We start from the raw sequence: 25,555 nt of genomic DNA, 5'->3' as shown, positions 1-25,555 counted from the left end.
CACAAACTTTTGGTGGAAGTTTTTGGTGCAGTGTGGTCTGGGCAAACATGAAAATTGTGGTTGGAGAACAGGGCAAGCATGCAGTTAAAGCAGGGTGGCTATCAAGGAATGGTGGCTATAGGAGCTGAGGAAGGCAAAGTCACAGGGCCCTTCTAAAAACCACTGCAGATTTGTACCCAGCAGTGAAGGAGGTGGCTTGTGACATCGAGGGAAGGGAGAAGGGGGATGTGTACACAGAGGTGATGGCACCAGTGGCCAGGTGGTACAGCAACAAAAAGCATGAAGTGGTATCTGGAAACTTTAATGAAGGGCAAAAAGGGAATCAAAAGAAATGTTCAGAACTGATGGTTTTGTGTTTGTGAGGAACATTTTGTTTAATCTGACTCTGTGTTTGGAAAATTTGGAATTTGGAAATTCTGCTCTATAAAAGCAGAATCGTATTCTTACCACAGCAGTTATATTAGAAACCTGCTTTTGGTCATCTCAAAACATCAGTGAACCTCACTGAGAGCAATCCAGGATGTGCGACAACGCTTGGATCAAGAGACATTGAAACTATCCAAAGTGAGAGTTCAACCCTGATGAGCCGCCCCGTGAGTCCTTCCTTACAAGGCCTGAGCTGTGGCTGGGCATCAAACATGGAAAATATTCCCGGGAAAGGATTCAGGGGAAAATATTCCCGGGAAAGGATTCAGGGGCCGGGCGGAGCGGGCGGTGCGGCCGCGGCCTTGGGGCGCCACCCAGCGGGGCAGCGCGGCCACAGCCCGCTCCCGCTGCTCACCGGCAGGGAGTGAATCGGGATGGAATTGTGGCTCTGATTCGCCTTTGTGCACCGCTGGCGTTGAGATAAAACCCTTACTGCCTACAATATTGTGTTGATTCTTTACTGCTTCCTAGAGCTTCCAAGGAACTCTTGATTTCGCTGCGTTAGTTAAGCACTGGGGTAGTACAGATAAGGTGACATCGCTCAGAGAACATCCTGTGGTCTATAGTAGAGAAAAGGGGAGATAAAAGAAGGAGAAGATAGAATGAAATACTCGTGTTGGGCACATGGAAGCAAAGGAGTGCGCATTTTGAAAAAGGGCCAATAATGGTAGGTGCTATTTTGTTTTTCAGTCAGTCTAAAGTGTGAAATACCCAGTTCTTAAAAAAAACCCAACCACAGACCTGTGTCTTCATGCATGAGTCATGAACCATAAGCAGTCCTTGTTCAAATTAGCTGCCTCACTCTTAAACTCTTAGAGTTTGCTGGCAATTTTCACTTTAAATTATATTAACAGGTGCAAAAAATAAATTAGCTTGTGAAGTTAGTAATCCATAAAGTTGCTCAAAAGACGTGACTGAATACTTCTAAAAATGTGAGTGGACAGAAGAAAGAAGGCAGATAAGTGTCTACATGCACCAAAAGAACAAGAATGCCTTCCTGTGCCCTCTCCTCCTCCCCTTTTGGACCTGTTGTTTGGGGGAGAAAGGAGAAAACACCCCTGTTTTAAAGGCTGATTGTGTTCTTTCTTTTTCTTTCTCTCTCTTTCTTTCTTCCTTTCTTCCTTTCTTCCTTTCTTCCTTTCTTTTATCTTTCTTTTTCTCTTTCTTTCTTCCTTCCATCTTTCTTTCTCTGTTTTTCCCTTTCTTCTGTAGAAAGACTATTTCTAGCTCTGACAACTGACCGACAACATAGAATACTGTTATTTTTGCATTTGCAGTTTCTGTGTGATCACTGTGGAGTTTTATTTCTTGAGTGCACAATGGATTACTTTGTTTTTGTTTACATTTACTTTGCCTTGTCTTCAAGGCCATGGTTTTCAGCACTTTTGCAAAACACAGCACTGCAGCTTTTTTCTTTGTAAGTTCTTCTGACTGCAAGGAACATTTCAGTTCTTAGTGGCTGTGCTTCAGTCCGGAAATGACCGTAGTGATTGAAGTTCCTCATAGCCCCAACACATCAATTTTGTATGAGGAAATGCTTCAACATCCCTGCTGAGTGTCTGCACTGGAGACATGCAACCCCCCTGTGAACATGAAGACACAAGCCTGCTGCTCCAGCCACTGTTGGAGGGACAGAGTTATGGAGCTGCTGCAGCAGATGGGACCCAGTGTCCATCAGTGGCTGTGCCAAGGAACAGCTCAGCAAAGAGGGATTACCTGGTAGTTGCTGTGCTGTGCTTTGGGAATTTAATAAATTTCATTGATTGGTTCATTGTGCCAGGTGAGAACCCATTTTCCTCTTCTAAAGAAAAAGAAATTTAAGTTCTTAGCAGCTCTACAAATGTTTCTAAAGTAAGGATATGCTTTATGTCTTTTTACTTTCTCTCATTTATCTGCTTTAACCTGTTGATCATGCTCTTAATGAAGCTTCCAGTTATAAATCTGGAAATACCTAGGAGGGATTTATTAGGTAGGAGGGATTTATTAGGTATTAATAGTTAGTAGAATGCTTATAAAAATAAAAGAATACTTTAAAATCTAGTTCTCTTATAAACAGGCTTTAGCATACAGGGCAACTGGTCCATTTTTGTGGCTGGATTCTACAGAAGTGTGAGTAAGGAGCTTCTCTTTACTGTGCACAGCAGTTTACAAGGTCTTCTTTGCATCTAATAGATTCTATGTGGTATTCCTTGATCTGAAGAATACTGATGCTATTCCCTCCATTACAAATTCAGAAACTATGTGGTCTTTGTGATAATTTTGTTATCCATGTTAATTTGCTTAGAGGAGGCTTAACTTCCTTGTGAGCTGCTGGCAGTCGTGTGATTTCTGCAATTAAGAGTGAAACATGATTGTGGAAAAAGAATAGGGACCCACTTCCTTAAGCCTTCCCCCACCCAAGTTATGACTTGTTGTCTAATAAATAATATCCTTCCTCCAAAATACGATTTTTAAACTATTTTTTCCCAGCTGAAAACAACCAAGAGTTGCTTATAGTAAACTGGAGGGAAAATATGGGTTTTTTTCTACCATATAAATTGTGGTCTGTGTAAATTCTTCTATTTAGTACCACTCCTAAGCATCTCCCATGCTTCCAGGGATCTGATTTAGAAAATAGGGAAAACAGTTGTTGTGAGCTTGCTGTATTTTACTTCTGAGTGGCCTGGGAAACAGAAATGTTTTAAACCTTGAAAAAACCCAAAGGATGGATTATTGAATTTGGAATTAATACCTAGTTACAGTACACAGAATGATTATTTTGCTACTTCAACCATTCAGAAATTTGGGACATTCAGTCAGTATCTTTAGAAATGGAGAGTGGAGTGGGTTGAAGAGTTTGAGCTTGGTTTTTTGAGTACTTTTTAACAACACAAGAGGGAAGGAAGCAAAGTAGGAGTGCAGTAGGAGTGCATGCTGAATGTCACTGCAAGGCTGTGGGTGAAAAACTTCTGTGTGTGCATTCTGTTGTCAAATAACTTTTCTTGGAGAAGGGCAGGGGACAGAAGAGGATGAAAATACCTTCAAGGAAGAGCTTGGATGCTAGAAGGGTTAAGATCAAGATCTTGGAGGGTTAAGATCAAGAAGCCATTTGGCTCATTCCAGGCTTTGAACTATTCAGGGGCTCCTGAACCAGTTAAGAGCTTAAAATTCTCCCACATTCTCTTGTGAGTGAGGTACCTTCAGGGACATGCAAGCATTCAAGAGCAGAGGTGGGGATAGTGCCCATGCCTTTGAAACATCCCCTTTAATTACACTACAGGACTAAAGCACATTTTACTTGGTCCTGTGACTCCTGGGCCATGGGGAAGTCTGTAAGCTGCAGTTTATGCACAGCAATATACTGACTATTCACCTGCTAGAATTCAGTGCCACTGCAGAATTCTTGCAACAGCGCATTTGAGTTTGGCTGTCCAAGTGTGTGACCATGTTGTCAGATTCAGCTCACAGGAAGGGGAGGAAGGGGAGGTGTGAGTATCTGCTCAGAAGTAAACTGGCAGCAGTTACCAAGTTGTGGTTTCCGGATAGTTCTGCTCTCAGGCTTTGACAGGGTTTGCATCACAGAAAACAAGCTCTTCCCCTTAGCTGTCTGCTGATTTCAGTTTGTTGAAACTAGTGACCATGCAGACCTTTCCCCTCTTTTCTGTCCACCAAACTGCTCAAATCAATGCTTTGTAATTTGCCATGATCTGGCAGGGTTATATTTTAGTTATGTGGAGAGGATGACATTTTAATGGTGCTCAGTGTAAATGTTAGTTTGAGATGAAGTTGTGGTTCTGTTCCAGTCTTGTTAGCTGTGATTTGTTCTAAATACTCTATGAGACCAAACCTGAATTCCTCTAATGTAGTATTTCTGTGCATTGTGCATTGTGTCCATTAAACTTTGAACTCTAAATTTTTCATGTTCTTAGGTGCTAATGGTGCAAAAGAAGCAGAACAGGAGTGGTTGAAACAGTGGGTAAACTAACTCTCCTAAGACCCTTATTGTGGAAGATCATTAATTTTATCTCTAGTGATAAGACGTTTTAATTCTCTGTGCATCTCGTGCTTGTGGGGCAGTAATGGCTTACATCTAAACTAAAATCTAAATGTGCTGCAGTTCTTGCAAGCCCTGGTTTTGGGTTGGCAGTTACCAGGACTAAGTAAGGTGCTTTGCCGTCATTCAATGTGTGCCTCTGTTGCAGGGATCCTGTTGGATATACAGAAATACTTTGGGCTCAGTGATGGGAAGACAGGTCTACTGCAGACAGGTAATAAAATCTCCTCAGTTCAGAGAGCTGACTTTGCCTTGCCCCTCTGTGGTCTGCTCCTAAACACAGTCCAGTTACTTAGCTCCTCTAGTTCCTCCTGTAGGTAGTATTGCTCACTTCCACTTGTGGGCAGGCTGACTATAATGCAAAACTGAAAGTCACACTGGAGTTGGGTTCTTCAAAAATCCCACAGTATGTATGTGAATCACAAAAGATGAAGGGTTTCCCAAGAAATACAAAAGTTGAGTAATTCACATACATTCACATTGTTTAATTCAATTCACATACATTTTATTGTTGAATAGGTATTTTGAGTCTGCATTTGTCTTTTTCCAAATATCAATCCTCCTCCTAGTCCTAGAAACTCAGCCTGCCTTTAACGCCTGCCGTAAAATAACCTGAGTATATCTGAGGGCTGAGCAGCACATATGACAAAATATTTAGATAAACATTGTCTTTGTTCATTGTTGGATTTTCAGTCTTCACCTTGTGTTACATGCTGGCTGCCCCCATCTTTGGATACCTGGGAGATCGCTACAACAGGAAGATCATCCTTGGAGCTGGGATTTTCTTCTGGTCTGGAGTGACCCTGGGGAGCTCGTTCATCACTCAGTCAGTATGTTGCTTTTTTAGAGGGTGCTATGAAAATAACCTGCATACATCTTGCAAGACTTGACAGAGTTCTTCTCTAATCACATTTGGAAAAGCATCAGTGACCGTTCATTTCCCGAGCCTTAAGCTTGGACTAAATATACTCTAGGACTCTGGAGTCCAGCCTAGGCAGGAGAGAACCCACACATTATTGTTGTGATTGATAGGGTTTGATTTTTGTCCTGAATGATTTTTGTTTATGACCTTACAGTGTGGCAGCTTGTTGGTTACATATGCTCTATCTACCCTGTCCTGAAATTCCCTCTGGGTGTCACCCTGAGAAGTCACTGCTGTGCAGAAAGAGAAAGCCAAGCAGTGAGATGTGAGTGGAGGGAATGCAGACACAGGCAAAAGGCAGTTGAATTCTGATTTCCTCTGGTCGATTTCATCCACTAAAATGCCCCTCTTTTCTTTCTTGCATGGACTTTTGTTGACTATAATATGTCTTTTCCCTGCAGCATTACAGGATATTTGTTCTTTCACGAGGACTGGTTGGCATTGGCTCTGCCAGTTACTCCACTATAGCACCTACCATCATTGCAGACCTGTTTGAGGAAGGAAAAAGGACCACAGTGTTATCTATCTTCTACATCTTCATTCCAGTGGGCAGGTTGGTTTCTTGCAGTGGCCTTTTGAAATTCTGTCTGACCACACCTGCAATTCAATACACTCTGAGCCCTAATCAGATTTATTTTGATGTATTTCTTCATTGGCTCTTACAAAGGGATTTGTCACTTCCTTGGCAAGTTTGAATAGAGCTGATTAGGTGTATTTCTCTACTTACCTTGAGAAAAATTCACTTTTTCCCCCTAACATTTTTAGGGAGAATCTCGACTCTGGAAACTCTGGCTTTGAATAAAATATTGAATCAATTCTAAAAGAAATATGTGCATGAGAGTATGTAACTTATTTCTGTGTTTTGGAAGGCAAAAGCTTTTAGATATTAGTTTATTTGACAGATTTTTCAAGAATCCTCCATTAAATGTCTCCCAAGGAAGAACTGGTACTTCCCTCTCCTCTTTTAGTTAAATTGACATTGTGTCTGAAGAAAAGGTGGAGAAGAGCTTTTCAAATGGTTTAGAGGCATACTCTGTATCAGAGCAGGCAGCCAAGGCTGGGCCCAGAAGGCAGATCAAAACTAAAGAAATTCCTGCAGGGCATAATTCCTTTGGCTAGCACAGGAGGAGTAGGTAATAAAATGTTTTATGGGCTCTTTGATCCAGGTTTGCAGTGCCATTATACAGAATATGTGTTCCAAGGGGAATCTGGGACATTACTGTCATCATCTCAAGTCTGCTCTGAGGAGGTTAGACTCTCTTTTTAATGCTGGCTGGCAAGCAGACTAGCACAGACCATGGGGGTAATTTCTGTTTATCCCTTTGGAAAACTATGACAGAACATTCTCCTTAGCTGGCAGGACATGTCATTTCAGCCATCCAAGATTCACTGGTGCTTACTGACCATTCCTCTCTGTTGTTTGCAGTGGCTGTGGTTATATGCTGGCAGCTGGCATGGCAAAAAGCACAGGTGACTGGCACTGGGCATTCAGGGTGAGTCACTTTCATTCACTCTAACATCAAAATCATCACTGGGGTTTGGATTCTTTATGTTCATTATGTTAAAGGTGAGCAGTGGGAGGACTTCCTACCCTCTGACAGGTCAGGAACGTGGTGTTTAGGAGAAGTTTTCCTGCAGGACAGATTTCTGTCTAGCTCTGATAGGTGTAGGTGAAATTGTACAGCAGCCAGGGCAGGTGCTGCTGTTCCTCTTACCTGAGGGCACATTTGGAATGGTTGTTACTGCACCAAGACCTTCTCAAACAGAGGAATTTGAAGGCAAAATTATCATTATACTGGTAGCACCAGTTTTCTGGAATGCTGTTGGGAACAACTTCTTTGAATACAAAATCAGCTAGGACAGGCAGGTGAGTGGGGCAGAGTATTTATTGGAGTAACACTGATGCTATTCAGGTAACATTGATGACTGCATCAGTGATTCTTGTGTTTGTGGCTAGAATACAGTACAGTTTTCTTTCTTCACATTTTTTTTCTTAAATCGGAGGAGTGATCAGGTATCTGTATGATGGGGAGGTAGGTCTATTATCTTTTCTTCAAGGTCACCAAAGCCACTCTTTTCCTTTACAAATATGACCTAAACCAGCACACATCTATTTCTGAACAAATCTGCAATTTTCTAATAGTGGTTCTAATGCAATTGGAATTGCTGTGGAGTTCTCACTATAAGAAACCAGGTATCTTTGATCTAACCACCCTTGTGTCTACAGGTAACTCCTTGCATGGGAGGACTGGCACTGCTTCTCCTGATTCTACTGGTCCCTCACAGGATCCAGAGAAAGACAGCAGCCCACAGAGCACTCAGCATCTCTGGCATGATAGGAGGAGCAGATGAGAAGCCAGATGTATACAGAGCTACTAGGACTAGTTGGTGTCAAGATGTGGGATCACTTGTGAAGAAGTAAGTGGTTTGAGCTACAAAGGCTCCCTCTTTTGAGGAGTCACCATTCCATTATGAGAAATATGTCCATTGAGTCCCACTTTACTCCTTTGAGCCACATGCTGTATGCAAGAGGATGGAAACACCATTAGTAAAAATCTTCCACTTTTTACAGGAATGCTGCAAAAGAGATAAAAATCTTCTTTGCTTCTTCTATCCTCCCATTTTGAGGAGGGGATGAAGTTATGATGGCAGATTGCTCCTATTTGAATCCAAAGCTCTACTTTCTACTAAATTTTCCCTTCCCTACAGAAGCTAGATTAGTAAAAGTGCATAATTTTCTGGTGTAAATTTATTTATAATTCTTAGCACTTGAGAAAAGTTGAATTAGCATGTTTCAGGCACTCTGTGGTATTTGGGAACCTGCTATGCATGAGGTCAGAGTTTGTGGGACCCCAATATGCTTTATAAAGTAATTATCCATGTGTTTTGATGGGCTGAGCTGTGGCTGGCAGATGCCATCTTCCTTTTAACCACACAAAAATGAAAGATGCAGCTGACCTGCAGGGCGGAGTGGACAGGTCGCTCACTCCTGTGACCCCGGGCGGTGCCGGGCGGTGCCGGGCGGTGCCGGGCGGTGCCAGGGCAGGACGAGGCGCTGCCCGGCTTTGGGAACAGCAGGTGCCGCTGTGCAGCTGCGCCAGAGCCGCCTGCGCCTGCCGCTGCTTTCCAGTCCAACGCTTTTGGTTTAAAGATTTGCTTTCCTGGGACATCGTTTGTCTTCGGAGCGTTCTTCCAGACGATCCAGCGTTTTCTAACTGCCCGCTAAATCTGCATCCTCTTTACATCCTGATCAGCGGGTACATTAGAGATCAGTTTTGTCGGATCACAGTTTGTAGGCACTACATCCTGAATTGAATAAAAAAATAAATTTTCCTGGATCAAAAACCCAAATGAACCTTTCTGACATTTCAACAGCTAGACTATCTGCAAAGTTTCTTTCCTACAGAGATGTTCCAGTGTAAAAAAGTATATTTTAATTTTATTTTCCTTTAGCAATCAATTCCCATTTCCTTTTCCTTGGGCAATTGATTTCCAAAGCATAAAGACATACTCTGAAGAACTATGTGATTCCACTTTTAATCAAGAGCACTTTACCTTTAGGAAACGGAGAATTCTGTTAATTTCTTCACAAATCCTCTAGTTTGGTGGTCACCTGATCATTTGCAGCATACATCCCTATTGACCTCAAAGGGGGTTTTCTCCTGAACTATTAATGCCAAAGAGTCCAGCAAAAATTTTAATTATCTCCTAGAATAGGGCAGGAAGGAGACAAGGTTTGGACAGTTCTCAAAAATGTTTCTCCTTTTGTCTGAAACTTGCTGTGGAGATTGAGTCTGTTTTTACTCAGGTAGAGTTAAGGAGTGCTCCAGCCCAGCCCAGACCCAGATGTTGCTCTCATTTATCCTGGTTACAGAAACAACTTAAAACCTGAGGCATTTAGACTTGAACATAGAACCCTTTCCTTTAGGTACTAAGCCATTAAATTCTTGCTCACTCTCTATTGTTATACTTCTGCTATCAAAAAATTCACAGCAATTGTTTTGGCAGAAGTTGGCATGAAATCTGCAAGAGACCAGGATTTAACATTAAATCAGTGGGTCATACCCTTTGCTCTAATTAGTGCTTTATTGTTGAATTTCATAATAAAGCCTGATCAGAGTTCAGATATTCAAGGGAGTGGATTTTGATTGCAAGATGTCTGAACATATTGTTTTGTTATTGTGTTATTGCTTGAAATCCTGGGTGTTGCAGGTAGGTTTTCCCTTTTTCCTCACACACCATTCTTTCTAATATCTCTCAGTTGGGTTTTTTTGTGGTTTTGTTTTTTTTTTTTTTTTACTTTCAGCTGTAGTTTTGTCTGTTCCTCACTGGGTCTGACTGCCATGGCCTTTGTCACTGGAGCCCTGGGAATGTGGATGCCACTGTTTCTGTACAGAGCTCAGGTTGTCCAGGGCCTTGTCCCACCATGCCTCCAGGACTCCTGCAATTCTTCTAACAGGTGAGCTGTGCCTTGGGAGCATTCCTGGAAACACTGCAGGGGGCTCAGTCACAGCTGCTTTCCAGAGGGGAAGGGAGGATGTTGTGGTGGTTCCAGTTGTGGGTTTCTCTGGGTCTGGATTGAAGGCTCTTGAGATGATAGTTCATGTTCGGACTCAGGTGTTTATTATTTCTTATCAGTAAAACAGTCTCACTACTGTGAGTGTGGCAGCTTTTCATTAGAAGGCACAAAATGGCCAACAGTCTCTTGTTCCAAGGTCTTTTAAGACTAAACTCTCCAATTAAGAACTGACACCTGGATTATTTTCCCTTTTAACCCAATCACTGATCCCAAAGAGCTGAAATGCAGACTTTTCTGCCCAATTACAAAATGCCACCCAAACGCAAGAAGAAGAAGCCCAGGATGACACCCTGTGCCCTCCATCTTGCTTCCATCCACAACACACTAAAAATCCCAGAACCTCAATTTCTCTCCAAGTGATTCACCTACACTGCTCTCTATAATCTATTTCACACCTTTGTGGATTCCAGTTTATCTTGAAGTCTGGGAAACTTTCTCCATGAATGAGGGTCAAAGTCAGTGCTGCCCTGTGGGTCAGGGCACTCCAGAGCAGACAGGGAAATATTCCCAGTGCCCTGGGTTTGCACATGACTGTGACCAGGCACTTCTTGGGAAGGAATGGGGTGTGAATGTTAAATTGCCTCCAGGTATCTGAGACACTCCCCTTTGGTTGTTTGTTTATAATACTCAGTTAACTGGAAAGATGCTGCCAGCCCTATTTAAGTAAAGTGGGAAGAAGCAGTAATAGCAACAGTTGTGGGGAGAAAGGAGCAGCTTTAGCAAGGAGTTCTTAGTTGACAAATGACTGTGCACCCCAAGTTACTTAAATACCCATTTAAATATATTTGAATCCTGTGTTTTAGTAACTTGCCTATTATCTTCTTCTTATTCTGTTTTTGTAATCCATGCCATATTGGTGAGTTCACTGTGGCTCCCAGCTTGAAGAAAGGTTGCTGATTTTGATGAGGTATCAGATCATCACATCAAACCAGGATCTTGTGAATAGCTGCCAGCAGAGCTCTGCTTACAGAGCATGTCCAGACCAATGAAGATTCATTAATAGTATCAAATATTGTATAAGAAGGGGAATTTACACTAGTAAAACACTTAGAAGTAGTCATTCAAACTTTGACACACCTTTTTGTAGATCCCTTTTCCCCACCAAGGAAGAGAAGTTTTTCTTCACAGTGTGCTGTCCAGAATACAAATATGTATTCAGTGTTCCTCTTGAGTCTTCACAGCTTCCCTCAGTCACAGTGAGCACTGGGACTGACTCCTGGCAGTGGTCTCCACACAAGTATCCCTTTCTCCCAGAGGTATCCCAAGTCTTGTTTCAGAGAACTAAGTGCTTATTGCATGGCCTTTCCAGGTAATGACAATTAAAGGGAAAAGCAGTAATCACCCCTTGAATGTATCCTCTGCTAATGGGATTTTTCTGTTTTTCTGCAATGGAATAACTGAGTCAACTCAGATGTGATTTCTGAGTTGTAGCAAAACCAGATGGATTGAAGAGTCATCCCAGAATCCTTCCATGGGAAATGAATTGTCCTTCCAGGGATGCCACCAGTGGCACATTACTTATCAATGAACAGTACAGGCAAGGGAGTGAAGCCCAGGAGTCTGGCTCGGGGTAGGCAGATGAGAGAAGCTGAACAGTTTAAGATGTTTGGCTGTATCTGTTCACAGATGCAGTTTAAGTACTTCCTTTGTTAATTTGAAGGTGTTTGCCTCTAGTTTGTTTTCTAATCCACTTCTGAATTATTATTCCACAGTAGTGTTGTTAGAGCAGACATGGTCTTCAGGGAAGTGAAACAGAGCATTTGATAGTTTAACCTCATGTACTGCTTCTTATAGGATGCTTTAAAAATAACCTTGGCATAAGCTCATGCCAGAAGCAGCATAAAGCTGGCTTTGGACTGTTCTTCCAAGGGGATGTAAAGAAACAGAATATAAACTATGTCAGACCTGATGGTGCTGGAGGAACTGAGCTGCACATTACCAGACCTGCCCAGGGATACTTTTAAAGATGTTTTTCCCTCTGACTGTTGAGCAGTTTCAGACTTTGTTTAAGGATCAGGACTGTGTCACTCAGACTCCTTGGAAACACAGACTCAAATGGCACCACAACTGATTCAAGTCTCAATCCTTTCAAGGTAGATAAATAGGCAGTGTGAAGTTTTTGTTCAGGTCTTTGTGCAAACACTTTCAAACAGATCAGAGAGATAAGTGAGCATTCTCAGACCCTAAAGGATCCCATAGGAGCCTTTCCCCTGTACTAGGCTTCTGTACTTTCTACTCCCTGTCAACTGAACTGTGCTTGGATTTAGTTTTGGCCACTCTCTTTTATTCCAGCTGCAGGTTTATTTCAACTACAGTTTACTATACATGAACATTCTAAACACAATTCCATGAATGCTTCAATCAACTAATGTCACCTTGGAACTTGCCTCTCTTGAACAAATGTCTGAGATTATTCTGCCAAGTGACAATCTATAATGTCACTATCAAGCTATAGTCAGTGATGGATCAGAATCCTAAAGAACTTGTAGGGACAGTACAAATTTTCTTAAAGTTTGTTATCTTGCATAGCAATACCTTTTTTTTTCCTTGTAGCGTTATTAAGTTCTTCCTAATCAGCTGGAAAGAAATTAAGAAGTGGATGTTCTGTAGTTTAAAGGAACAGATCATGTCCCAGCTGGTTACTTTGCTTTGCAGTTAGAAAAAGTTCAGGAAAATGTACAGAACTTGCCATGTAGCACTCTAAAATATTCAGAAGTGCTTGTGCTCAGAATACATTGATCCTGCCCCTGCTTGCCTTCAGAGAATTATGGTGCTGTGGCACCACTGATCTTGTGCAAGAGATTTGCTTTGTCATTGGGGGAGGTCTCACTGGGACAGAGACAAAAGCACACATGCAAGTCCCTTTGGAAGCTGAATCTTCTCAACTATTCAGACATGTTCTTTTAAAACATGAACTTGTGGTTGCTGAAGAACACATTTGCATTTGCAGACACACAAAGCTGAATAGTATTGGAAACCCTGTGTTCAGAAAATGCTATGTGGACCTGGCAGTAGTTACCTTTTCAGAATTCTTTGAACTCTTCTGGGAAGTGGTAGGTGTTTCCCATAGTCAGAGAAATGACTCATCTCAGCTGTGCTAAGCAGAGGGCTGTAATTTAGATGTGGATCATTCCACGTGCCAGGATCTCTTCCAAGGCAGCAGATTGTGATACAGGGTTGCTCCATCTGTGTTTCAGGCATGGCTGGCTAGATTGATTCACAGGGTAACCACAATGACTCTGTCTCCTCTAAATCACAGCATGTCCAAGCCAGATTGTACTGAGCAGAGCCCTCCCTGAGCCTGGGTGCATAACACCTGCTCTGTAAATGGGAAAATGTCTTCTCCAGGGGATACAGCCACCATTGCAAAGCCATAGCTTCAGCTGGGGCTCGGGATTGCATCCATTTAGAAGGAGTGGGAGGGTCACATCAAGTGGAATAAAATTCAACTTCCCTATTAAAGATTCCTCTGAAACTACAGGTACAAGCTAACACCATTTGTTTTTCCACAGTACAGTTTTACTATGCTCAGCTGAATCCTTTGCTTTGTCACCAGCCTAATATTTGGAGGCATCACCATTGGGACAGGAATCTTGGGTATTATTGCTGGGGCAGAAGCTGCAAGACGTTTAAGGAAGATAAACAACAAAGCTGATCCTCTGATCTGTGCCACAAGCATGTTCATGTCTGCCCTGTGCCTCTACATAGCTCTGATGGTGGCCCAGACAAACATCCTTTCCACTTTTGTAAGTGACAATTAGCAAAATGTCTTTTGGCATCCTAGGGAGAAGGGGAAGGGGGAGGAGGAGACGAGGGGTGGTTTTGCAGATTTTTCTGCAGTCTTCTAGACCATCATGAGGTTTCAGTGGCTTGTGGCAAGGTATCCAGGTAAGCTGTGGGCTCTGATGCTCCCATAGCTGAGGTCTGTCCTGTGGGAGCCCCATTGGGCAGTCCTTGGTGCGGTATAAAGGGCAGACAGAGCACAAAAACTGGGCCTGGGGTCCTGCAGAGTGCCCACACTGAAGAAGAGAATAGTAACTATGCATTTAGCTGTGTTGAAACATGTCCCTTATGCAAAAATGTAGTTAAAGCAAGTCTCAATCTTATGTTAATTTTTAATGCTTTGTGCCTAGTTTAGTATTCTTATTTATTTTTTGCTCTCTGAATACTTAAAGGTTGGTGTGGTTGGGACTGTACAATACACACTGTTCTTGCTAAGAATAATTTAGCCCTCACCTTCAAAGGCCCAGATCACCAGCCTGTCTTCAAAGCCAAGCTTTTGGCAATACAAACTGAAGTATAAATCACTTAAATTCCATTCTCAGTTAAAGGGAAAACAGAAACTTACTAGGAATGACAAAAAAATCCCTGTAAGAGGGAACTGAATGTAAACCCTATTTCAACTGTAATCTGGTAACAGCTGGGGAAAGACTCCTGTGCATTTTTTCTGTGACTCCACAGCCAAAATCACCATGATTAACATGTAAAGTAAAGTAAATTACAGTAATCAACAGTTCTCTGCAAAAGGGCACTTTTGCATGTTTTTTGCTTCTAAGAATAATGCTTGTTCAAAGAGGTTTTCCTTCTGACTCATCAGGAATGTGTATTCCTGTGGAAAAACACCTTTACACCAAGAGAAAACACAAGTGGATTGGCCTGAGTGTGTGTACACAAAGCAGAATGTGAAATATGAAGATTATTTTGGATCCAATAGTGGGGATCTGAGTGCCCAGAAGAATTAGCCATTGTCTTTTTCTGCTTCTCAGAATCCCACAAGCTCCACTCATAGTGTGTTCCTCAGGGGATTCTTTGTCATTAAAGGTAGAGAACAACAGTTTAATTTGCCAGTCTGTGATAGATGAGTGAATCAATATATTTGGTTGGAACTACCAAAACATACCTTTTATTAGAATCATAGAATCAGGGTTTGGGGTTGGAAGGGACTTTAAAGCTCATCCAGTTCCACGCCCCTGCCATGGGCACCTTCCCCTAGCCCAGGCTGCTCCAAGCCCTGTCTAACCTGGCCTTGAACACTTGCAGGGATGGGGCAGCCACAGCTGCTCTGGGCACCCTGTGCCAGGGCCTCACCACCCTCAGAGGGAAGAATTTCTTCCTTATGTCTAATAATAATATATTAATTATAATATCTATATCTAAAGCATTGTGAAGGAAAAGCTGTCTGGATAATAGTCTCTACTAAGTATATCAGTACTTCAAGGAACTGTTTTCCCCAAACTGGCTTGGAGAAGAAAACAAATGAACAGAACAGACAAGAACCACAGGATGTATGGATATCCTAGTCTATTATCTATATCTATTACCTACAGGATACCTATAGGTATCCTGGGTATTCTAGGTCTAGTTCTCCTTAGGAGGATGTAAGCCACCACTCCAAAAACATTGGAGTTTGTCACTGTGCCTTTCCTAGGCTGTGTTTTTATAAACCAGGGACAACATCGTGACCAAGATCTTACCAAACCCAGTGCTTGTTGTAACAATGTGCCATCAGTCTGATTAGTAGATAAGAATATTGTGCCAGGTGCCATGTAACTTTGTGGCCTGTTTCTGAAGAGACTCTGCTTTCTAGCACTGCTCCACCTCAATGGTGTAACTTTAATCCTTTTCCTCCTTTAAGTCTCTCTTAGTCTGGGCAGGCTGCTCCAATCTGTGTCCAGGGCTGGCTGAAAGGGTTAATATTTTCTGAAGCCTCAGCTATAAGAACTGTTCAGTGCCCTACCCCTTTTCCTTATGGCTGGGTCTCCATCTGTGATGGATTAGGGATTTCCCACAGGACACCCAGGTTTTGAGCCTGCCTGTTCCTTGGAGTCCATCCCATTTTGGAAGTTCTCTCTCTGAAGGAGCCCTTAGGAGTACTTGTACTGGCCCAGAGGTGTTCACTTGGCTTCATTTGCATCCCTGTGCACTTTGTAAACCTGTGCTGACTGTTTCTCTTCCATGGATCTTGCTTTTCTCTTCTTGGGTTCAGTAGTTCATAGCAGTTTATTTGGGAGGGTGATATGTTTCCTATTTTGGCTCTTCTGCTGAGGATTTGTGACTCAAACACCTTCTTTGATTCTTTTCCCCACCTTTAAGATTAAGTTAGTGTTTGTAAGCATAGATAGAGGTGTTTAATTTAGAAGTAATGGGTATGTAGGACAACTCTTGCATAGATAAGCACAGTGAGTGAGCCTGCCTCACCTTCACAATATAGAAGGGCAAGGCAGAGTATAGCATAGTATAGTACAGTATAGTATAGTATAGTCACTGCTTTTTTTCTGTTTTGCAGATTTTTATTGCATTTGGAGAACTGTTTTTGTCTGTAAACTGGGCTGTTGTGACAGACATACTGCTGGTAAGTGCTCATTAAACTATTTCCTTATTTCAAGGTTTTGACAATGTAATATTGTTCCTAAGCCTGCATCATCTCGGTGGCTTTCTGGGGACAGCTGAAAAAACTCCTACAGGGAATCCCCTTCCTGGTATCCTGCTTGGAATCACTGCCACAATGTACTGCTGGGCAAGGATGCCAGAGGCAGTAAGGGTGTGGTGGTGCAGTAGTCCAGGTTATTATAATCCCAGGAAGATGTCCTGATTTGGATTGAACTCATGCACATGGTACTCTCTAGTGCTGTCTGTACCCATAGTATTTTGGGCCTCTGTACAGCCCTGTGTTGTCAGATATCTGCTAGACAATGGTCTGCACCAGAAACAAGGTCATTTTGTGCCTATAATCAGGTTTTATATTGGTTTCCAGAGGTTTGAAAGGATGATCCAAATGAGGCAAAGTTGATAATCCATGAACTATTAGCAAGTTCCCTTAGTTCAGAATACAGTGCAGATGAATTCCAGCTCTTGCAAGTCCAATTCAGAAGAGTGCTACACTGCCAGAGCATCAGGCCAGCAGTGATGCTTAAGGGGCTCTTGGGAATTCCAGGGCTGACACCACAAGCCAAGGAATAGCAGTGCATGGTTTCATTTGGATTCTGTCAGCAGTAATTTCTTTAGAAAGGAGTGATGTGAAAAGCACACATCTTGTAGCACTGTTTGTCTAGACTGTGATGAGCAGCTTCTTTTTATCATTTCAAAGGTTTTTAGAGTTAGTAATTTTACTAGAGTTTTTACTATAAATAAAAATTTGGCAACCTTTCATTTAGGTTGTAGCTCCACAGTCAGTAATAGATGTCTGTGTAAAGCCTGGGGCAGATACTGTGATTGCTGAACTACACAGAGCATGACAGTCTTATCAAGTAGTTTATATGAATTTTTTTTTAATAATCCATAATATGAACAAGTTGAATATGGTTTATCAGTGCAACAAGCAAAGAAATGCTCATATCTGATAGACTGCAGGAAGCTGATTTAAATACCAAAGTAAGTTATTTATATGATTGACAGGTTTTTTGTTGCTACCTGTGGGCATAAGACAAAATATTTAAATTGACACCACCCTTTTCTATGAGGAGTGGATCACCCAAGGGACCCAAACTCTACTTTGGGATCCCTGTGATGAGAAACTGTGGATGTGATGGTAACCCAAATATTTCAAGCAGGAAGCTCCCTGTGAGACAGGGACTGTTCAGACAAGTGTGATACAGGCACAATGCTGCTGCAGGTGGCACTGAAGGTGGGAAAATTGTGTAAAGCCATCAGGACAAGTGAGAGAAGGCACAAAGTTAAGGGACAGCAGAACAGAGATCTTTGACTGTTTATTCCCAAGCAAAAGTCAGTGAGTGTTTCCATTTTATGTAATAGTGTTTCATTCTAAGGGAGCTGAAATCCATTTGCTGCTGCAAACTTCATGGTCATAATAAATCTTTCATTTAAGAGCCACAGTGAGTGCATTCATGTGTAGCACAACATGCAGTGATGCACAATAGCAGTTCACAAGAAGGACAGGAAAAAACCTTGCAGCCTGTGGCTCCAGTGGAGCACAGGTCATTGGCCCTTGCTATCACAGGAGCTGGAAATTGCTGGCACTGTGGTCTGAATTGCTCAGCTATACAAATTTCTTGGTATCTCTACTGGCTAACTGAACCCAGGTAGTGGACAAGCTGAGCAGAGATGAAAGTATCCCTATTACAGTGTAAAAGGATCAGAAAGTACATTGCCAAGTGCTGAGCACTCTCTAGTGACCAAAGGGACCAGCTGTGAAGCACTGCAGAGCTCTCCTTCCACTGCTGACCTTGCCTTGGTGTGAGTCTGTTCACCTTTGTATTTCATAGCTGAGGAACCTCTCTTTACATCCTGATTGAGATGAAGGAATGGAGCTACTTACATTTCATGGGTCTTCAGCAAAGCCCTGCTGACACTGACTGTGCATTATGTTCTCTTTCACGGTGCTGCTCTCTACATGTCAGTTTTCTGCATTCTGGAATTTTAATAAAATAGTAAATAATGCAGTCAGCATTAGTCAATTGGCTGCTTGCTTAAAATCTCAGCCAGCAGCCAGGAGGGTTTTGATTCTTATTTAACTCTCACAGAATGGTCAGACAGAATTATCCTATGAGATAATTGCAGCAGTGAACAGGTGCAGAAAAACTATCACTGGTCCAGACTGATGGTTTTACTTATCTATCTTCTATTTCAGTTTATTTTGGAATAATTGGGGGGTTTTTTTGCACCAGAAACAAGTATAAATACCATTGCCATTCTTTTTACATGAGTTGAGGCACCAACTTTTTTAAGTTTCTCAATTTACTTTTCTTTGAACTCCTACATCTGTATTTTAATTCTGTCCTCTGTCACTGTTAAAGAGGAAGGTGACATCACTGAGTTAGGAAATGGTGATATGGTGAGGAGAGCAAGGCAGGTAGTTGCTATCAGCTCTTTCTTTCAATTCCTTCCTGAATCCAAACAGAGCTTTTGTTCAGTTCCATCACTCCAATCTCAGCTTTCTGAGGGAATGCTGCATCACATTGCAGCCTGCAGGAAACCCGTGGGGAGCATCATTGCCATATCCTGGATCCATGTAAATCTAGAAGAGAAGGAAGTTGTCTCCCAAGTGACCAACATCCCTAACTTCCATTTATTTTAGAATATTGTAGGATTACTTACCAGCAATATTGTATCAACTGGGAACAAGTGGGGAGGTGAAAAGTTTGGCAGAGCTCTGGGGTGCTGTGTTACCCTGGGAACAGACATCAAGTTTATTACCACAAATGTGCTTTGGGTTGGATCTCTTGAATTCTAAATGCTACTAATTGTTTTATCAGAAAATGATGGAATTGAGCTGAATTTGTAGATGTCTGCTCATTCAGTGACAATCTTACTTGGGAGTTGTGTTTCATCCTGCTGAAACCCCAGGAGTTCAGTGTATTACTGCTGTTATATTGACTGAAGAGTGCCATAGATAACAGCAGTAATTTCTCTTTCTGCCTTGTTTCCTATATGAACTGGTAGGATCTCTGATAATGTAGCTGGATTTGCTAATGCATGTTCTTAGTTTGCCATGAAAATGAGTTTTCTTTCTTCCCATGGCACTATAACCACACAATGTAGCCAGGAATTCATTTCTGCTGTGACCTGTGGAGCTGAAGACAAGGAAGATGCTGACTGAATGATAAGGACTTCCTCCCTTTGTAGCTGCTGCATCAAGAGGCATTGCATGTAGCCACCTTTGTGCCTTCTATTCAGTGTACACAAAGATATCTGCTGAACCACTACAGTCCTCATGTGCAAGTGGAGAAGTGCTGTAGCTGCCTTGCTGGTTTATTGGGAGGCTGTTCTTGGAGTGTTCCTTGTGAAACACGTTTGCCATCTGGGAGGTTATGGAACTCTGTCTTGCAGGGTTTTGGCAGCTAATAGTGTAGGAGATGTTGGAACTGGAGGGGTTTGGGAAGGCTACCAAGGTGTCCCTGTCTTTGGAAGTGCCCTGGGAGACACAGAATTGTTCACCAGCCTGTTGGAACCACCAAGTGTTCCATCTGCTTTTTTAGCTGACAGCTCTGAGGCAGAGTCTGCAGGGGAGTCTCTGAAACCTCCAGAGGCAGCACAAGGGATCTGCAAACTGCACCTGTTTGGGGCACCTGCTTCTGTCCAGGCACCTGGGCTGGATCTCCTCAGAGGAGGAGGGTGCAGGATGTCACCTCCGCTCCTGCCAAGGTGTGGGGTCCTGGGCAGTCACTGTGGCCAAGCAGGACACCATGGCTTCTTCAGAGTCCCTGTGGGACTGTTTGATTGATTCTTTTCCTGGTGAATCCCACAGTGCCTTGAGCTCTTGAGTATAGTTTCTGTTGTGCAGAAGAACCTGAGTGGTAGCACAGGCAGAGTTTGTATGAGCCCTGAAACTTTAGGAAACACCCTATCCTTCTCTTGTATTTTTCTTGTTACAGTCTTGTTCCATCTCTTGTAGTTGCAGATATGGGATATTAGGTAAAGGTAGTAAGGAAGTGGTGCAAGGCACTGGGAGAGCCAAAGTACATTTAGCTTTTCTCATGCTTGCAATGATATATCAAGTGCACAACAATATTTGATTTGCATTTCTCAAACACAGCCTGTCATTATCCATAAAAGAAATTTGAGTCTAGGACAGATGACATGAAAACCTCAGAGAGCCAAGAGCTGACAGCCTCCAGTTTAGTACAGTCTGTCACAGCCAGGTCTGCTCCCCAAGCTCAGAGTTTCCTCTTGTCTTTTTTTTGTCTCTGCACAAGAGAGCCTGTTCACACAGTGTGCATGCTCACCATCCAGGTAGGTTCTGAGAGAAAAAAAAGTGGGTAGACTGCACAGCCTCAGTCTAGGCCATGGTGTGCTTTGGCCTCAGAGAGAAGGAGCTGTTGGATTGTTCCTCCATAACACGGGTGACCAGGATTTCAGAACAGCCAATCTCACATAACTCTGCTCCTACACTGGATGCAGTGTTTTGGCAACATGACATCACAGTGGTTTTCTGTAACTCTGGAGAGATCTCCAAAGCATCCCTGGTCTAATATTTACTATTATTGAAGCACTCTAGGGAAATATTCCTAATGAGAAAGAAATCTTCTATCCATGCTTAGAAATACCTGCTTTGGAGGAATAGGAATGGAGCAGGTTATGCATTAGCTGCACATGTGCAAAGGAAGGAGGTTGCCTGTTCTAATCCAGCTGCTCAGAGCTCTCTTGCTGGGTGCAGAAATGCTGGTTTAAGAGTGATTTGTGTATCCAGGGTTGAGGCCAAGTGCCTAAGAGGGGCACTGCCAGGGTTCTCTGGTTCTCTACTGAAACTGGTTGCAGGATGTAGTAAGCAGGACCAGAACTCTAAATTAAATGTGAGAGCAGGGTCTTTTTTTAGTTTTAAACCAAATTTATCATGCATGTTAATGTTTCCTTGAAGGCAGTGATACAGCCACAGTATAGGTCATACACCTTGAGTGTGTCCCTTGGTAAAACACCAATCATACTATTAATTAGTGTGTGAGACATACTTAGTGACATTTAGGTGAGTTTCAAGAAGACCCCCCAAACTGTGGAATAGAGGACTGAGAAAACATTAAGCATTTTGTTTCTGATATAATCAAGTCTGGTTGGAAAACAGAGGTATGAAGGTTTGAAATTGCTTCTGAAACATTCTGACTGTGAATGCATTTTGCATAAATGTATTATTGAAAGGCTTCTTCAGGCAGAGTTGATCTTCAGTAGCACAGGCATAGAGCTCTTATTGCCCTGAAATTACTATATTTCACTTGACAAAATTGTTCTAATCTACATGATGCTTTGCCATGTTCTGGATGTGCACCACATCTTCTTCTCCAGCTTGTTATTTAAACTGTGTGCACTGAAAAACAAATCAGTGTGAGGTGTTGTTACTACAGTACCTTGTGTCTCAGGTGCTTCCCAGTTACAGGCAATACCATCAAAACATCAGCAGCCACTTTCTGGTCTGCCAGGTTGGGTCCCCACCTTCAGTCTTCAAGGGGTCTGCAAGGCCTCAGCTGCCATGTTTTACAGCTCCTCCAGGTACCAGGCACCCCACTTTCCCTCAGCAGTCTAGACCAGGTCAAAAGATATTTTTCTGAGAAACTGTCAGTGCTGAATCCTTATTAGCAAATCATTGTGACTGCAAGGGATACTGCCTGGAGGCTTCTGTTGGTTGCCTGGCCAAATGGATCTGTACAAGCTGCTCTGAGCTGTGTATGGACACATGTGAGTCACAGTTTAGTTACTTTATTGTTATTTTCTCCTGTGTCTTCCTTTCTTGAATGTTTTTTTTCCTCAGCAAAACATGCAGTGTACCCTTTTGCTCAGAATAACTTTTCCGTCCCCAACATTGTAAACAGTGTTCAAATATGAAATTTGTCTTACAAAGTTATAAACAGTGTTTGAATATAAAATACATCAGTGTTGCTCTGTCCATGTCTCTGGGATATTCTGGAGCACTGGGCACTGCTGAAGTTCCCTGTGTTGATGTTCCCTCTCTGTGGGCTGTGCTGTGTTTCAGTACGTGGTGGCACCGAGGCGACAATCCACAGCCATTGCCCTGCAGATTTTGGTGAGCCATTTGCTGGGAGATGCAGGCAGCCCATACCTCATTGGAGCTGTAAGTGAATTCTCTCCTTACTGAATTTTCCTTAGGGTAAAACTTCTAGAAATTGATAGACACTCACAGAATCATAGGCACTACTTGGTCCATAACCAGAAATTACTCAAATTGCTGGCCCTGAGTCTAGGACCAGAGACATTTTTCTAAATGTTTTTACCTGCATGAAGCACTTGGTCTTGTGACACTGCTTGTTGGTGTGAATAGTTCTATCCAGTGTGTAGAAATTTACAGACTCATATATTTTTAGAGGCATACATTTTTGCAGAGACAGTGTCATAGGATTTAAGCCCTTTCTGCTAAGTTTGTGAGTTTCATGAAAATTAATTCAGTGTGTTAAAACCCAAGACTTAGTTCAAAACTTGAAGTTTGAAATCTTGCAATAAGTCTTGAAAATCAGAACAAAAGGGGTGCAGTGGTTGTCTTTAGATACTACTTGGCCTTTGAAGCTCTGGTCTCAAATCACCTTAACCCTGAATTCCCACATTCCTTGAGACCTGATTTCTCTGCCCTTCCTACATTTACTTGATCTTAGGTGCTTCTGTGCAAATCAGCCTCATTCTGCTTTCTCTGTACAGTTCATTAATTTTAGTTCCAGTGGACTCTGACAGTCTCATTTCCTTCCTCCATTTATTTTAAGACACAGTAGCTAACAAAGCACCCATTTTGAGTTTTCTGCTTTACTTGACATGGGAGATTGAGTCTTTGTCAGTGATTTAAAGTTTAGTTTTTATGAAAGTTTATTTAAAGAGTTCACCCCTTGTTAACAGTGTCAGGGTGAGACAGGGCCAGCAATGCCCAAGTGAGCTGTGCCTGCACAGCTGCTGCTGGCCCAGCCACACAGGAGGTTCCCCTTGTCCTCAGCTGGGTGAAACCAGAGGCTCAGCTGTATCATCTGTCTGGCAAAGAAGAGAGCCTCTCTCCCTGAGGGATTACCCCTGCTGACTTTCTTTTTTTGGCAAATGAAGAACCCACTTTGCTCCTTGGTGTTAGGGAACTCCTGCTCTCACACATATCTGACTGTACACGTGTGGGACCACAACAACCAACATCTCTGTGGAAAATGGCTGAGATGGCATGCAAAAATGGGGGTACCCCAAAAGCTGAAACGTGTCTTGTTAATTCTCCCTTTGACCAATCTATTGATTTTTCTACCTGAAAGATTAAACTGTTTGTGCCTCTTGTCCTCTGTCCTTTCCCCTATAGGGGCAGAACTGAGGCTTTGTGCTGCATCCTGCAGAAGTCACCTTAAAGAGCAGCTCTTGAAAGAGTAAAGACCCTAAAAAAACCCTAAAACCTAAAAAAAGCCTAACCAGATGAGATTAATCTCAGAACAGAGGCATTAAACCCAGGAATAAAACTGTTCTGTGTCCAAGTGGGTTCCTGTGTATTGAGCACCCACATTGTCCTCTGGAATGTTGTTAGCCCATACACCAACATTTCCCATGACTGCTGATCTTTAAACACTAAATCTTCTACTTTCATGTCCATGTTTCCTAACCTGCTTCAGCCAAACTTTTAGCTTAAAATCTGGCTGAAGAATCAGGGAATTTTCTTTTTCAAAGCCTGTTTTTCTTCCCTCTGCGCCCCAGAGATTTTTTTCTCTAAGCATTTTAAAATTAAATGTATTAGGTTTGTATCATGGCCATTATGCTTGCAGTAATCTCTAGGTACCCATTTAGAGTTGATCTTCCTCTTATCTTCCTAAACTGTCATAAATAATCATAGAAACCCAGTAAAGGTTGAAGAGTCTTGTATTTATGCATTTCAAGTCACACAGTATATTCTAACCTTCAAGAACAGCTGTGGGAATAAAAATGACTGCTTTCACCATTTATCTTTTTGTTTATGCTGAGAAGAGATTTCAGGTTCCTGGGTTAAGTGTTGAATCTTACTGAGTTTCTGGAAATCAGATTTTCCTTCTGTCTACAAAAATAAAATTAATGTGTATCATTTATAGCCTTTACAACTTCATTGTCCCACCAGTGCAAAAAGCACCTGCCTGGTATTTTCTTCCTCCCACTTACTCACAATGTCACTCCATAACTCCTCAAATGCCTTTTGATTCAAAAGCAGACCCCACTCTTGTCTAAGGTTAATTTCCATCTTTTCCCTGTCTAATGAGTGTTGTTGTTTGTGCCTATATTGCTGCTTGACCCCCTGTTTCTATACCCTGGATGCCAATAAGGGAGGCAGAAGTTACTGAACAGGATCAAGAAATGCCAAAGGTCACTGCCCCATGCCCAGCCTGTGCTGGCAGTCTGGAGGTGGGCTAGGAAATGGTAAAACATATTTCCTGTTCTTGTGACTGGAGGCACTGAAAGTGCAAAACAACCTGAGATTTCTTGACCCTTTGGAATCACAGAATCACAGAATAAGGATGGATAAGGATAAGCTGGAGAGCAGTGCAGTGATAAACTTTGGGAGCAGACTCTCATCCCTGTCTGCCTCTTTTATTCTTCTCAAGGCCCACACTGTAAAGAGTCTGTTTAAAGCAGGAGAGGGTGGAGGTGCTGTTCCAGATTAATGCAGCCTTGTTCCCTCCCCAGATCTCCAATGCCATCCAGGCCAGGAACGTGCCCTCGCTGCAGTGGAGTTTCAGGAGCATGCAGTACAGCTTTGTCACCTGTGCCTTTGTGGGGGTCTTTGGAGGAGGATTTTTCCTCCTGACATCTTTCTACATCGAGGAAGATCGGAAAGAAGCACAGAGGATCTGAGGTGTCTGTGTGTCTTTGTAACTTTGAAACCTGGATGTGGTGTCACCTGTGTGACACCAGCCATGGGATTGTCTCTGTAACATTAAACCATGTTAATGTCTGCCTTATGGTAATGCCACATCCGTGTCTATAAAAAAGATAAGGACAAAATTTCAGTGAAGCCTCAGATTAAACAAACCTTTCACACAAACAGACCACAGAGCTCACAAGCAAAATGCTGTTAGTGCAAAAAGCTGCAGTACATGGAAACAACACCCTTTACTGTAGTGCACCCCTGCAGACTTCATGGAACATGAGGTTCTTTTTCTACTCTGATCTTTCTCAGCCCTGTAGAACCAGTCCTGTCTCTCTGTAGCACTTC

At 42.4% G+C, this 25,555-nt stretch overlaps 1 protein-coding gene across 1 annotated transcript; it reads left to right on the top strand.

Moving 5' to 3' along the window:
• The first annotated feature begins 1,998 nt into the window (after positions 1-1,998).
• On the top strand, positions 1,999-25,194 carry LOC136565102 (protein spinster homolog 3-like). The gene is made up of 11 exons (XM_066563543.1): positions 1,999-2,206; positions 4,608-4,673; positions 5,153-5,289; positions 5,783-5,934; positions 6,808-6,874; positions 7,609-7,799; positions 9,688-9,840; positions 13,517-13,706; positions 16,247-16,312; positions 22,379-22,477; positions 25,027-25,194. The coding sequence occupies exons 1-11, from the start codon at positions 1,999-2,001 to the stop codon at positions 25,192-25,194; spliced, it is 1,497 nt and encodes a 498-aa protein (XP_066419640.1).
• The last annotated feature ends 361 nt before the right edge of the window (positions 25,195-25,555 follow it).

This window comes from Molothrus aeneus, chromosome 20 (assembly GCF_037042795.1).
Source record: "Molothrus aeneus isolate 106 chromosome 20, BPBGC_Maene_1.0, whole genome shotgun sequence".
NCBI lineage: Eukaryota > Metazoa > Chordata > Aves > Passeriformes > Icteridae > Molothrus > Molothrus aeneus.
The sequence above is the reverse complement of the archived record's forward strand: the minus strand, read 5'-3'. Positions and strand labels throughout refer to the sequence as shown.

Coding starts and splice junctions, on each gene's coding strand:
- LOC136565102 (XM_066563543.1), top strand. CDS start 1,999: ATGCAACCCCCCTGTGAACATGAAGACACAAGCCTGCTGCTCCAGCCA. Junction 4,674..5,152: donor GACAGGTCTACTGCAGACAG/GTAATAAAATCT, acceptor TTGGATTTTCAG/TCTTCACCTTGTGTTACATG. Junction 7,800..9,687: donor GTGGGATCACTTGTGAAGAA/GTAAGTGGTTTG, acceptor TTTTACTTTCAG/CTGTAGTTTTGTCTGTTCCT.